At 35.3% G+C, this 15,924-nt stretch overlaps 1 protein-coding gene across 1 annotated transcript; it reads left to right on the top strand.

Moving 5' to 3' along the window:
- The first annotated feature begins 1,378 nt into the window (after positions 1–1,378).
- LOC129272711 (polycomb group RING finger protein 6-like) lies at positions 1,379–15,696 on the top strand. The gene is made up of 10 exons (XM_064107726.1): positions 1,379–1,519; positions 3,566–3,665; positions 5,198–5,294; positions 5,899–5,954; positions 6,886–6,945; positions 7,567–7,642; positions 9,295–9,322; positions 9,947–10,045; positions 11,504–11,584; positions 13,435–15,696. Exons 1-10 carry the CDS (start codon positions 1,484–1,486, stop codon positions 13,495–13,497), a joined length of 696 nt encoding a protein of 231 aa, XP_063963796.1. The 5' UTR covers positions 1,379–1,483; the 3' UTR covers positions 13,498–15,696.
- The last annotated feature ends 228 nt before the right edge of the window (positions 15,697–15,924 follow it).

Here is a 15,924-nt window from a genome sequence, read left to right as displayed (position 1 = left end):
GTGTCACTGTGCCATATGTGTGTGTGTAATATTCAAATTTGAAATGCATATTTATGAAACTTATAATTTGAAACTCTGAATAAAAGTAATTCCATATCAAAGATAATCAACAATATGATGATAATCCGTCAAAATATCAAAATGCGTGATTTTCGACATTCTTTCAGATTTTACGCTAAAAATGACACTTTCACGCAAAATTGCGCTTGGCATCCGGCCGCACGCTATTCCTGGGTATTTTTGAAAGACTATTGGCTGGGATGCCAAGCATTAGCAAGCATTAACAAATTTTGCCGTCCAAAGTAAAAAAAATCGTTTTGGCCGGTCTACTATTAAGAAACTTCAGTGATATTAAACATTTTAAATCAATGGCACAAAACAAGACAGGATGTGGATGTGCAGCGATATAGAATAAAGTTTCATATCGTACAATATACTTTTGCATATAGCACGGAACGAATTTAATGCCTCCCCCTTTGAGCAGATATACTTTGCCAAAAATTACTTGCTGACAAAGCGAAAAAAATATCATTTGGGGAGTCGGGAAGTGACGGTAATGTTTACCCGCTCCGAACAGATCGAAGAGCCGACATTTTGTGTCAATGCAATTGAAGAAAAAAAAATACTTTTCATACTCTTTACACCCATGTATAATTTATATTTTCTGGCAAGACGATTCCCACAGCCGGGAAGGGGAAAAACAGAGTAGAAAAAAGGTGTGGGAAACAAAAGGGAAGGGCGATTTTGATATTTTTCCCGCGCGGAGCGCGGAATGAAAGTTTAGTATGAAGAGAGAAAATCAACGTTTCGTTTATAGGTTTTTATTCTTTTGACAAAACAAAAGAAGGAAAAACAACAAAGCTATTCCATTCTTCCCTTTTCTCCTTTCTCTTTTTCTTTTTCTCCCTTTCCTCTCCCTCCTTTTTTTTTTTTGGGGGGGGGGGGGGTGGGGGCCGGCCGGGCGACCGCCCCCACCCCGGCCCCCCTAGCTACGCCTACGCGCCTGATTATGTCTCCCCAACAAAGTTGCACGAATATTCTTTGTAATAAATAGAGTTAATGTTAAATAGGGTGATCATATTGATTTCAATCAGTCATTTTAATTTGAAAAAAAAAGATAAATCAACCAATCAGTCGGTCAGTCAGTCAATCAATCATAAATAGTATTACGACGTGAGTATGAAGAGCCAGAATATTAGCGTATGTTTGAAGAAAGTAAGGCATTTCTTCCAAATTATTGCATGATTGATTACTAAAAAAAAAATCGTAAATAATCTTAGCATTAATGTGCATAGTCATTATATTACAACTGTAATAGTAGCTGTAATTATGTGAATAAATTATTTGTAATAACAGTTTAGCTTAGCTTGCCATATTCAGAGAGCGGAGAATTTCGATTTCGAAGTTCGAGCCGAGCTACGTCGAAAAATCGCCAGTTTTCAGCTTAATACCCACCTTCCTGGTCAAGCCTGGGCACCGTAATATGTCTCGCCGTATCTTGAGGGGCCAGCCCGTGCCGGTAAGAAATCAATACAATCGGAGATGAAATAGAAATTTGCGTGATATTAATTTAAAAGTTAAAATAAGATATAGTGTAACGAAACTTTAATTAAGGTTCATACAAGTCCCATCCGTTTATTTTTGTGTAAAGAAAATGCAACGGGGGGGGGGGGGGCATTTATTTTAGGTCACTCACACGTCCAAGTTCAAGTTTATTTGAAACAGGCCCAAAACGAACAACAACAACAACAAGTTTATTTGAATTCTAAAAAACATGCATGTCATCAATGAAGTAACAATACTAGGTCAATACTCGCACGTATTACGAATACGAGGTACCGGTACTAGTAGTTACTACCACTCCTAGAATGAGGTCCAACATTACATGTATGGACCTCATAGGCGACATCAGTAGTATTTTTGGTTAGAAATCTCTGAGAACAGGATATTTAAACATTATATCACAAGTACAAGCTATAATTCCTTTCTCTTATTTAAATTATAATTTTATAGTGTAAATGCATCGTTAGCAACAACAAAAAATGAAAGAAATGAAGGGGAACTTACATTTTCACGGCTTTTTCCGGATTTTCTGGGCAGCTGCTCTTCTCTTCTGACTCGCGATCGAAGCTGATATGAATAATGAAGATCACGTGATTCGCGTTCTCGTCAGCTGATCGGTTGGTTATTCTTTTCGTCAGACGTTAATAATATATATTTTATAATGCTAGCATTCATCGCTAATTTAGGTGAAAGAGATTGAAGTTAAACAGCGCCAGGTCGGAATCATAATTATTTTGGAAGAGTGTATTTATACACTCGATCTCATACCTGACGTAGACGGCGCTATTCAACAAATGCACAATCTTCAATATAAAAAATAAAACAGAAAGAACGCCTTGAACACAGGCCAAAATGCCTAACGATTTCTCCGCGGCATTAACAACTATCGTAAAGGGCGCTCCATTTATCAATAAAGATGGACGCTAAGCTGTCTATGGCGACAAAATTTGCCGCAAATATTTACGAAGAATTGTGAGAAATGGTCTGAAAATGCAACAAAAGAACCGGTGAGTACCGATTAAACATTATTAAATTTGTAAATAGATTATACATACCTTGTAGATTTAGTTTTTAAGGTGATATTAGTGCTTAGTTCTAAGCTAGGGAGGCCCAAACGCGCGTGAGTGGAGTCCCAGTTTATTAGCACGGGTAAGTATTGGGGTGTCGCCTAGAGTGACTACTACTAACCTCGCACTCGAATGTGATTACATTATCATGACAATGGATTTTTAAGTAGACTCTAGTCGGTTAACATTGCTTCAGGAATAATGTTTGCCGAAACTTGTTCCCCTACTCACTGGGGCTCTTTCTGCTGAGATGCTATCCATTTTTGATTTTTAAATTATTTTTTGAAGAAATAAAAAGCACATAAAAAAGAGCAAAATCGCTTAAATACCTCGGCCTGGATAAGTGGCTTCGCATGTCTATGTCTAAATTTCTTGTATGTGCAATTCCTATGTCATGAATGTTTGATTTGATAAAATATAGACACCAATAAATGCAATAACTTAAAAAACATTCTTTTAGATTATTGTTGCTGATGATAACACTTTTTTTAAAACATTCAAAGCGATGAAACAAAAAAAATGCCTTGAACAAAGCCAGTAGTGCAAGCCTATCTTCGTTTGTCAACAAACGTTCCACTAAAGTCTATATAATATACACTGTATTTTAATTGCCAGTATTTTTAATGCCAGTTTTGAAATCCTCAGGTAATTTCCTTTAAAAGTATACTTTTGTTTGGATAGAGTAAATATTTTAAAGGAATGAATCTATGAAATGCTTGAAATCCAATATTGTTTTACCACAAAAGATTTTATCTCCCTATCTTAACCAGATGTTAAATTTGACACAAGTCTTTAGGAGAAATCAAAGTTGTAACCCATCAGTGTTTCAATGAATCATACCTTTGCAGTGGACCTTTCTTTTACCATTTTTCCTAAAAGATATGAAAATAATCTGTTGATCAACTTTTCCATAATTTCATTTTATTTGTAAACAGATTTACATTAGACTGACAGAAGTGAATCAGTACATAACATGTCATCTATGTGGAGGTTATCTAATTGATGCTACTACTATAACAGAGTGCCTTCATACTTGTAAGTATTCTTAAAATTTGTTGCTGGTAAGTTTTCTCTCATTAGACCAATTTTTTCTTGCCTGTTAAAAGAAGAATTCAAATAACATGCCAACTTCGGGGGAAAATGTGGAATGTAGATAATTCTTAAGTTCGCAGAGACACAAGAGGATTTTGCAAGTGTAAGTGGTACATGTAGTCTACAGTAAGTTAACAGCTTTTGTTAGACCTCAGAAATGCCCCTTATTTTATATAGTCTGCTTAATTTATTTTACTCTCCTGGCCAACATGTATTGTGAGAAAATATTTCCCTAAAATTAAATTTCTAACCTGTCGTGTCTTTCCGTTAATGCTTCCAATCATAGTATTGTTTATTATGGCAATTGAAGTTTGAAGATTGACTTGACTTTCCGAAAAATTTTTGCTGGGGACCGGCAGGTGCAATACCCCAGGTGAACACTGTACTCGAATAACTCGATGAATAGTGTATTGGTTTTGACATGCATTGTTACCCTCCTATCGGTAGTGACTCCCCCAGGAAATAGTGCTGCAAAAGCACCACATTCTCCACAAGACATTAAAGGAGAATGAAACCCTTGAAACCAGCTGAATCCATATCAAAGAGAAAAATCAAAGAAACATATTGTTGAAAGTTTGAGGAAGATTGAATGAATAATAAGAAAGTTATGAGCATTTGAATATTGAGATCACTAATGCCATGTAGATCCTCCCGTTGGCAATGCGACCAAGATCTGTGATGTCACACACGTACAACTCCCTCATTACTTTAGTACTTATTTCACTTATATTCTCACTTTTATAGAGTCTATCACAATGTGAGGTGTTCTCTTTATGAGAGGACAAGTACAGAGGTTTCACAACATTATTATCATTGATGAATCGTTTGTCATATGATTAGAATGAGCAAAAAGCGATGTTTTGGGGTATATTTTCAGTGTCCAAAAGGGGAGAGTTGTTCATCTGTGACATCATAGATCTTGGTCGCATTGCCAACGGGAGGATCTCCATAGCATTAGTGATCTCGACATTCAAATGCTCATAACTCTTCTATTGCTAGTCCTATTTTACTCAAACTTTTGTTGATCTTATTCTTTGATTTTTCTGCTTTCACAAAAGCTAACTTGCTCCAAGAGTTTCATTCTCCTTTAACCTTACTATGTGTTGAAAAGGGGACAATATAAGATGTTCTTTCCTGGACTCGGGTGCATAAAATCTATTTTTGATAATCTACAAGTAGGTCTACTTATTAAAAACCAACTTTTATGTCACGTGCATCAAAGTTTGCAGACTAAATTTCAAATTATATTTCTTCATGTTAAATATTAGTATAAGTACACAAAGGAATCTTTATCACATGCATCAAAGTTTGTAGACTAACTTTCAAATTGTATGAATTCAGTGTTAAATACTCGTATAAGTACACAAAGGAATTTTGATGTCACTTGCATCAAAGTTTGCAGACTACATTTCAAACTGTTTTTCTTAGTGTTAAATATTGGTACAAATACATATCTCTTTTTTTTTCAATTTCAGTTTGTAAGAGGTGCCTTGTCTCATACATCAAGAAAAATGATCTTTGCCCAACGTGTGATATCCTCATTCATCCCTCTAATCCATTCTTGAGCATCAAGTAAGTTGGTTATTCTCTTCCGTGATCTCTTTGTGTAGTCTGTCTGTATTTGTGTTCTAAATAAGACAAAATTATTCATGGCTGCATTATCCTGTTCAAAATTAAATGCATTTCACAAATAGATGATTTTCCATGAGAAATCAAAGTTTAAAAGGAGTAGTCTAACCGTCTATTTATAAAGAACAAAAAAAATTCAATTTTCTTGAATTCATGTATAAAATATACTCGCCGTATCTGGAATTTCATAAGGAGTGGTATTAAAGTGACATCATCTGCCTACTGATTAGCATACCTCTTTATGTCACACATGCATGCATGTTTTGTAAAACAATGCAGAATTCTTATGGATATTTTAACTTTTTTTAAGTATCATCTTGATGGGATATTTATTGTTCTACTTGCCTGATTTTTCTCTACTTCTCTCTACTGTAGTCAAAATCTTGGATTTGGGGTTAGCTCTGATCTACCACAATATATCTGAATCAGTACACATAGAGAATAAATATTGAATAGTGTATGACACCATTGACTCACTTATTAGCATACTACCATAGAATGGTCTTCACTGATGAATATATATCATTTAATGCTAATCTTACTATAGGCTAGATCCAACATTACAGGAGATTGTCTACAAACTACTTCCATACATCCAAGATGGTGAGTATAGATTTGTTAAATTTTTTTTTTTTAGAATAAAATTTTTCTAAACAAGAGATGCCACACAGGGATGGCTGGCCAGGGTGTGTGATAAGCTGTTTTACTCTTGATCTTTTATGATATCAAGAATTGTTATTTTTTAACAAACTAGGCCCCGTCTTACAAAGAGTTACGATCGATCCAATCAATCGTAACTCTATGGAAATCCATCAGTGTCATAATTTTTTCTACATAAAATTGTCAAAATGTCTTTTGTAATCAAAGGCGAACACACCAAATTGTCAAGAAATCAATGAATTTATGTAATTTACGTCATATCTAGAAGACATTTTGAACATTCGTGCATTTTAGATATTGATGTTGCTGGCCGTCCATATTTGTGATTGATCGGATCAATCGCAACTCTTTGTAAGACGGGGCCCCCTGATCTCTTGACATAGTTCCCTCTCTTGATATCATGAATCAAGTATGGTAAATGAGGAGAGAGCTTGCCTTACTGTAGTCTGTATAAGTTGGCTGAAACATCCAGGCGTCTTTATGCTGGGATGAAACATGCATTGCAGTATAAAGCTGAGCTAAATATAAAACACAGTGGTTTGGTGGTTCTGACTCTCCTTCTAAAGAAGGGTTGGGGCTCAAATCCTCGCTACATGTATGACATCAATTTCCTTCAGCAAGTTATTCATACTTTGCTGCACTTATTTATTGAATTAATGCGCAGAGCACAAAAACAGCAGCTACGCTAAAGCTGGGGAAATGTGTAGTACGTTCTTAAGAGGCAAATAGGTAGAACGCTACAGCTTGAATCATATTAAAAAGTGAGAGATGGAAATAATACCACTGGTTATTTGGGACCTGCATCTTCACCGATATAAAAATAATGTTTAAGGCATGATTTTGAATAAGATTGTATATACAAACTGTTTTGCAGATGAGAAAGCCAGGGAAGCAAGGTTTTGGAAGGAGAGGAATCTTAAGCAGCCACAGAAAGGTGAAACAAAGTTTTCTTTAATTTGTGGGCTTTTGTTTTGCTGTATTTTGGTGATAAGGAAGGGATATCACACTGAATGCAATGTATTGTAAATAAACCACACTTCCCCTCTATCTGGTCTCACTCTTCCTCCACTTTTTGATATTCAACACTTTATCTACAATGCCCCCATAAATTTAATTCATCCTTGCAAAATAAATACAAAATATGGTTATATTTTCTTGTCTGATATATCAGATCAATTACATCTTTTATGTTCAAATCTGTGGTAAAGACCTATATTTTTTTATTAAAAGCTCTTTAAAAAATTAATCTTTCTTTTATATATCAGTATATGGTATTGCAAATTTCTAAGAACTGGTTATTATAGGCCTTAGGATGTGCAATTATTCACTTTTAGAGCAGTGTTCTTGTTAGCCTTATTTCCATGTCCCATGAGAAATTAGTTAAAGCTAAACTGACGTCCGATTCCATTGTACTTGCAATTGAATGCATATGGTTTTGTTGCATTCAGGTGAAACAGACAGAAACCTCTTTTGGGTATGATTTCAAGGGATCTAGTGTCAGTTATTATGTGTACCAAATTAATATTATGTATGGTACTTTTGGTATTTGATACAGAACTGCCACCTCCAGAGAATGTTGTATTGCCAAGAAATACTGAGGTTCATATCGCAGTTCTTTTAGAGTATGCAGGGTAAGTATTTACTTAAAAACAGGGTCAAACTTGCGTAAATAAATTCTTTTTATGAATAAGCATATCATATTCGTTATCGTCTTTACCATTGTCATCATCACCTTCATCATCATCACAACTTCAACCATCACCACATTAGCCATCATAATACTTCTGCCTTCTTGTCAGGCACTTGACATATCAGGATGGAGATGGGTAATAGTAACATGTTCTGTTGCCTGCTAGAAGATCGGCTAGTAGCTGCTGAAGTGGCTACAAACTGTTACTATCATCATCACCATCATCATAATGATCATCATCATCGTCACCATCATCATCAGCATCATCATCACCATCATTGTCATCATCACCATCATCATCATGTTCATAATCATCACTACCATTATCCCTACTAATTTGGTCATCAAGACCACTTTTTGTCTCGCCCACCAGAGGTGAAGGCGAGACTTAGGGATCCAAATGTCGCCCGTACGTCCGTCACAAACCTTGACACATAACTCCACAACCGTAAGTCGCTTTTCAACCAAACTTGGATGGTAGATGGACTTGGGGGACCTGCATGTTATGCTGCAGTCGGAGGTCACATGGTAAGGTCAAAGGTCATTTTCAGGTCAACGTTAAAGTTTACATGCAAGACTCTCTTATGACACCTAACTCCGCAACCGTAAGTCACTTTTCAACCAAACTTGGATGGTAGATGGACTTGGAGGACCTGCATGTCAGGCTGTAGTTGGAGGTCACATGGTAAGGTCAAAGGTCATTTTCAGGTCAACGTTAAAGTTTACATGCAAGACTCTCTTATGACACCTAACTCCGCAACCGTAAGTCACTTTTCAACCAAACTTGGATGGTAGATGGACTTGGGGGACCTGCATGTTATGCTGCAGTCGGAGGTCACATGGTAAGGTCAAAGGTCATTTTCAGGTCAATGTTAAAGTTTACATGCAACTCTCTTATGACACCTAACTCCGCAACCGTAAGTCACTTTTCAACCAAACTTGGATGGTAGATGGACTTGGGGGACGTGCATGTTATACTGCTGTCGAAGGTCACATGGTAAGGTCAAAGGTCATTTTCAGGTCAACGTTACAGTTTACATGCAAGACTCTCTTATGACACCTAACTCCGCAACCGTAAGTCACTTGTAACCAAACTTGGATGGTAGATGTACTTAGGCGACCTGCATGTTATGCTGCAGTTGGAGGTCACATGGTAAGGTCAAAGGTCATTTTCAGGTCAACATTAAAGTTTATGTGCAAGTCTCTTATGACAAGTGTTATTCCATCCCAGTCATTTCACAATGAAGTTTTGATACAATTCTGTTTCGTACCCTAGCAAATCAAGATATTTCTGGTTATTTTCATAAGTGGGCGAGACACAAAATCGCTTTTGCCTTGTTTATTTTTGTTGGGTAGGGGGAGAGGCTGCATCATTAATGTAATGCCCCATCTTTTTCTGTTGATGTTATATCAATTTTTCTACCACCCTCATTACATTTAAGCCCTCATAAATTTGAACACTCACAAAGACAGAACATGAGATAATAAGATATATTTCCAAGAGTCATGATTGTAAGCCTGTTCTTTTGAAAATGCAATGTTTTATTCTCTGTATTATTTTATGATATGTAAATTATTTATTCTTGTTCTCAGGGCATCAGTTGGCTGTCCAGTCATCAAGGTGAGTATTTTCAGATATCTTGTGGAATAATAAATCAATTTTGTAAACATGATCGATGAAAAATCAATCGTCACTTTTGGACAAAATTTTCTTTTCCATCATTTAATCATTTACTAAAGCAAATTAAAAATGAGAAAGTTAGAGTAAACAAGAGGAATCTTTGTCCAGAGGTTATGTATACAGTATTTTTTCTATTTTCAAATTACAGTCTTAAAATTATGTAATGTGTTTTGATTATTGTAAAGAATGCAAAATATTTGAACATACAGTTAATGAACACTCCTTCAATTTTGCATGCCTTCATGCTCTGTCCTTGTACTGTTCACAGCAATAAAAGTTGAAAAAATAGAAACAAACAAATACATTTTTTTCAAATCCCAAGGGAGATCTATGTCTTATGATATATTTAATAAAATAGAAGAAATTAAAAGTAGGAGTCATAGTTTCTGAGAATCTGAGATGTATTACCCCTTCTGTGTAACCAAACACTATGTGTACTTCGTCTACTTAGTGTCTCTCATTTTCCTAACTTGTGGCTGCTTGTATCATTTCCTCCATTTCATCTGTTTCCTTTTGTTTTGACCTTCAAATTTGTCAACCATATCTTCTGTATTTCTTCAACAGCCTCTAGAAAAGAAGTATATTCTTGTACCTAGCCGAGTGACTATCTGCCAGATACAGAGGTTCATTGAGCACAAATTAAACATTGAAAGACCTCTTGAGGTATGCAATCCATTCAGTACAATTAAATTTTTAAGTATACAAAGAATGAATGTTTATGAGTGCAATGGACAAAATACTTCATGAGGTGAAAGATGAAATGATCCATTCAACGAGGCATATCGAATGAAGTATTCTGTCCATTGCATGAGTGAAAAGAACATTCATTATTTGGTTTATATGACACCTAAAAATAGATTCTTTTTCATATGAAATTTGTAAATTTCGATGCAATACATGCTCGTGCAGTGCGAGCTCGGTTTGTTGATTATCCCTTACATAAATCTGCACGCTGCTGCAAACACGAGTGTGCCTGAGTCTGGGTGCGCGCATGCAATGGACAAAATCGTATGGATTCATAATTGCACGATGAATCTAAGATTGCACGGTTGATGACGTCATTGTAAAATGGGCTGAATGATCGATATCAACCAACCAATCAAATGACAAGGATCTATCTAGGTGTCATATAATCATGAATATACAATAGAAATCTGTTTATAATGCTTTACAGAGGAAAGGCCATACAAATATAGTTATCATAGTTATTCATGCATCACACATTATAGATGTGTAATTTTAGTAATTGATAATTAATAATTTGTTATAGGTATCGATAGATATTTGTGAAAGTATATATTTAACCAACTATAACTAGCAACAATAGTCAATAAATTCATTAAGATGATTGAAATGAAAATAAAATTGCAAAATTTAGGTGTATGTGTGCAAAAAATTGCATTTAAGAAATTCTTCATATATTTTTGATATATTCTCACCTCCCCATGTAGGGCTATGATCTTGGCTGTTTCAAGCTCAAAAGCTTTAACACTGTAATATCTACTCTAAAAATGAAAAACTTTAAAAAAAAAAGTTAATTTTATCATCCAGTATTCACTTTCTACATGCAACGTGTGTTTACCAGGGCTGCCAAGTTTTTCTGATTGTCAGGTAAACTCCCTGAATATTGACTGATTTTCGAGTAGAAACTGCAAATATTCAGCATCTCCCTGATTCATACATTGATTTCTTTCATTCGATCGTGTAATTGAGAAAGATTTCCCTTCTCCCTGAAAGGTCAATTGTCTTGGCAACTCAGGGCCCCATCTTACAAAGAATTGCTTGATCCTAATTATGGACGGCCAGCAACATCAACATCCAAAATGCATTTTTGTTCAAAATATTTTCTAGATAATGTTTATTTATACATTCATCATTCTCTTGAAGAATCAGTGTGATTCTCTTCTTTTTTTTTACTAAAGAGATGTGCAAATTTCCTGTAGAAAAAAATTATGGTATGGATTGATTTCCATACAGTTGACATTGAGTGGATCAATCGTAACTCCTGGTCAAACGGGGCCCTGATCTACATGTAAGATGGCCAATCTCATTTAGTTCGACACGCGAGCGGCTGTTTGTACGATACCCTCATACAGGCCTCAATGTTTATATTTATGGCAGGTTGACATCGTCTGTGAGGAAGATATCTTAGAACCAGATGTTATGTTGAAGCAGATATGGGCTCAGAGTACAGAAGAACAGGTATGTCACTGTAGAGTTTTCACACCGCTACACAGAATGCTTTCAAGAACAAAGAGAATGTTTTATCATGGACCTACTAGTAGGTCCATGGTTTAATCAAATGCCTTCCAAGACAATGAGCAACCAAGAAGTCTTTGTCAAAAATTGGTGAATCAAAACAGCAGTTTCGGTCTGGACACTGGAAAACAACATATTTGCAATTTTTTGTCAACGACGAAACCAAGGACGAACTGCTTATTTGGTTCACCCATTTTTAACAAAGATCTCCCAGCTGTTCATTGTAATTTGATGCATATTTTCAATACATAGACTATGTACTTGAATCTGTTGTGTTTTGTGGTGCAAAAGCTCCCTATTAACTCATTAAAAGAAAGGTTAGAAATCGGGGGAATGTTTTCAATATTTTTCATCTGACAACTTTCTTGGGTGTTGATTGGCTGAGAAGTACAGGTGTCTGTTACCATGGTAACTGCCAGATTCTGACAAATTACCAGTGCTAACAACTTCCATGAACATTGATTAGGATTATTTTCCCTTCTTTTAGTAGTTATGCTTGGTACAATTAGAAAATGATCTTATTCTCTATAAAATGATATAAACCTAAATGTACTTGTAATAAAGTGCATGGCTTTGAAATGTTGAGCAAGGTTGTTAAAATTGGTAAGTTACAACAAAACTGAAGTTTTGGTGAATTACTTCATGGTTGACAACATAATTAAAGCAAATGCCACCAGTCATGGTATAACCTACAAAATGTTGCCCAAAATAAATTTTCAGTTAAATTTCCCTTTTGAAAGAGGAGATTCTCAGCTTTAAAATGATATATAACTCAACAAATATCGCATGATCCTAACCCTCATTACAAAGAGAAGAATGTTCCCTACCATAGAATGTTGATATTTAAAGTCGACAAGCCTATGGAGGTTGCACTCATTCTCATACTATTGAGCTAGGTGATAAATATAGGATTACATATCATTTAAATTTTCCTAAAATTGGTCATCAAATTAGCTCCAAATTTGTCACACTAAAGCACATCTTGTTTAAGATTACAGAGAAGGAAATGCAAGAGATTATCTGGCTTTTACTTTAAAATTTGTTAGGACTCAAAATAAGCAGAATACTCTGGTTTTCGAAAAAGAACAAATTGCAACATAACCCAGAAATCCAAAATATTTGTCTAATTAATACTTTCATTAAGCCCTTTGGGTTTGTTTGGTACAACCATTTTCTTTGAACTGCACACTCACAAAACTTTACTCTTTCAAAAAATACTAGATACTGAAATATGACCATTCTGAACCAAACCACTCTATCATACTAAAACTAACAAAGTGCATACCTTTTATCTCAAAATTTACAAATTGTTGGACAGCTCAGAAAAAACTCTATTTCAGAAATATTGCAGGGGTGGTAATGCTATAATATTTCCTGAAAACAATCTTCTAATTCCCATAAAGAAGTCTTTCTTGGCAAATGAAGGTTACCACTTCTGTCAAAAATCTAAAATGTTTAAATTTTGAGATATATACATCCACAAGGTTTTTAACAGCCCAGTGACAACTTGATATTTCAGCCGTTTTTATGGACCCCCTCCCCTATATAAAAACAGTAATTTTGATGATCTAAGGCTGAGCTGCCAGCCTAACAAGAACATTTTAGTACTTTAATAGCTGAAAATCGGTAGTGTCAAAGAACACAAAAACGAATTTCAGAAATCAGTATTTTGCATGTACTAATTACTGAAAATAAATGCATTATTTTGAGATTTATAACCAGTACTTTTTGACAGCTCTGCTCAGGATATTCTATTCCAATTCATATGTTATTATCTTTTCTTACAATTACAGATGGAGGATGGTTTGTTATGCCTCTATTATAGCATATCAAATATACAGGAAGAACCCAGCTGATGAAGTCTTCCAATCACTCCTTAATACATTTGGACATAGTCAGGTGACCAGGATGGAATGGTCCCATGTGATCAGTCATATGACCATTTACAAACTTTTAGGAAATGTACTTTGAGTGTAGTGCATGCATTGCCTAAGACTACCCAAATACAGAACTATTTATGGGTTAGCATAAATATTTATTTTCAAGAAAGGGATTAGGTAAACCGAGTATGGCAACCACACCATTTATATAAAAAGAAGGTAGATGTTTAGAAGAATAAAAAAACAAACATGGCTGTCAAAATACTATCCAATGGGTTAGTCTTGACATCATGTATAGTGGCTGAGTGGCTGTTTTAAGACTGGGCCCCATCTTACATAGAGTTGTGATTGATCTGATTTATCTCAGCTATGAAAAACCAGTGACCCCTAATATCTTTACATATGTCACATATGTCCATTCATAGAGGTTGTTGCAACAAATCATTAAACAATCAATTGCAAAACTACAGTTGTAAATTTACAAGTGATGGAATCAATTCCAACTCAATCAAATTGATTTCTACATATTGATACAAGAAGTAGACGTCGATCAATCGCATATTTTTAACTAATTGCAATACTTATGATTGATTTGGGGACCTAGAATTGACTTGCAATTGATCGAAAGTTTCTTGCAACACTTCAGAGTCTTTTTTCTATTTTCTAAATATGATGAAAAATCATGCATGCATCATGGTCATGACAAGTCAGTCTGCTCAGAGTGATTCCCAAAGTATTGTTAGGGTACATTTTATGTATGAAAAATAACGACAATGACGGTTTTCGGTATTTAAGATTGAATGGATCAATCACACAACTCTTTGTAATACTGGGTCCTTGGTGGGTGTTTCATGAAGATGTTTAAGTTACAAGTGACTTTCAAACGACTGGTAACCCTTTCTTAGGAACTAAACTAATGCCATTGGAAATCTGGTGTGTATTACTTAGCATAAAAAAGGATCACCAGTCGTTCATAAAGTTGCTTGCAACTTACAAATTCAGCCACCAGGGGCCCGTCGTATAAAAGTTACTATCAAGATTACTTTGCCATCCATTGGTAATTACCGTGGTAACGCTGATCAACAGCCAATCAGAATCAAGGATTCCATGCAAGTGACCATTGTATGGCTAAGTTAACTTAATGGCAACTTCTATGCAACGGGGCTCAGGAATGTGGACAGGATATTACTATATAAAGTGCCTAGTCACTAAAGAACAAAAGTGATTTCCACAAAACTTGAGAAACAAGGTTTGTTACCCTCTTTAGTAAACACAATTCACCTTTATTTCTTAGCATTCAAGAAAAAAAGGGTATATGCTCTGGGGTTAGTTGCAGAAAGAAATGCGTTTAAACACAAGTCAAAAAATCAATCGCAAGTCCCAAATGCGCGCTGTTGATTGGTTGAAAATGAAGTTGTGCATGATTTTAGAGTTGCGATTGATTGCAACTCTTTCTGCAAAGGGCCCCAGGTGATATGGATCCTAATCAAATGATTGACTTAAATATATCACATGATCAGTCATTTAATTTAGCTAACAAAAATTTACTACTGACTGACTGGTACTAATAACTTCTGTCTATTGACCGGTCATGGTTTCGAGAGGAGCAGGGGCGGATCCAGGATTTTCCAAAAGGGGGGAGGGCACATTTGACAAGCCCCCCCCAAAAAAAAAAGGTTTTCACTTACCGGGGGGGCACACTTGGGTAAAAACGGCATATTCACATTATAAATTTTAATTATGGCTCTCAAAGAGGGGGTGCGGGAGGGGCACGGGTCAAATGTACCCCCCCCCCCCCGGATCCGCCACTGGAGAGGGAGGATGTGGTTTTTCAAATAACAATGGTTGACATCACTATCTTATAAAACATATAATACACATCATTTTGCTATTGAGGCATTCAAATTATTTCACACACTTGTTACCTTTGAAATAGTTTGGACATGTTAGAACTATTCCAAAGATACATTGTGCATGCAATTCTTACTAATGTCCCAGATGTGTATTATTTGTATGATATTCCAGTACTATTGCCAACTTTCATGATCATGATTATTTTTTTCCTATTCTTTATTTTCCAAATGAATTGTACACCAACATAATCTCATAATTAATGTCACATAAAAACTATATGTTTCTTGATTATGTTTTGTAATAAAACTTTTGTAGACAATGAATACATACCTATGTGAGGCTATTTATTTCTGAAGTATGTGCAGTTTGATCAATTCTGATAGTTGACATTTTGACATATTGCAGCTTATAGAGCAAGCTTAGCCAGCAAAAAGTTGATTTGAATTCATAGATAAAAATCATGCAAGCATAACACTAAATTTTTTTCATAATCATATCATATGTAAGAGAGTGATAACATTTAAAGTTTTGCTTATTGTCAGTGATATG

Source organism: Lytechinus pictus, chromosome 12 (assembly GCF_037042905.1).
Source record: "Lytechinus pictus isolate F3 Inbred chromosome 12, Lp3.0, whole genome shotgun sequence".
In the NCBI taxonomy this organism is placed as follows: Eukaryota; Metazoa; Echinodermata; class Echinoidea; order Temnopleuroida; family Toxopneustidae; genus Lytechinus; species Lytechinus pictus.
This window is presented reverse-complemented; position numbering and strand designations above follow the sequence as displayed.

Coding starts and splice junctions, on each gene's coding strand:
- LOC129272711 (XM_064107726.1), top strand. CDS start 1,484: ATGTCTCGCCGTATCTTGAGGGGCCAGCCCGTGCCG. Junction 3,666..5,197: donor AACAGAGTGCCTTCATACTT/GTAAGTATTCTT, acceptor TTTCAATTTCAG/TTTGTAAGAGGTGCCTTGTC. Junction 11,585..13,434: donor CTCAGAGTACAGAAGAACAG/GTATGTCACTGT, acceptor TTACAATTACAG/ATGGAGGATGGTTTGTTATG.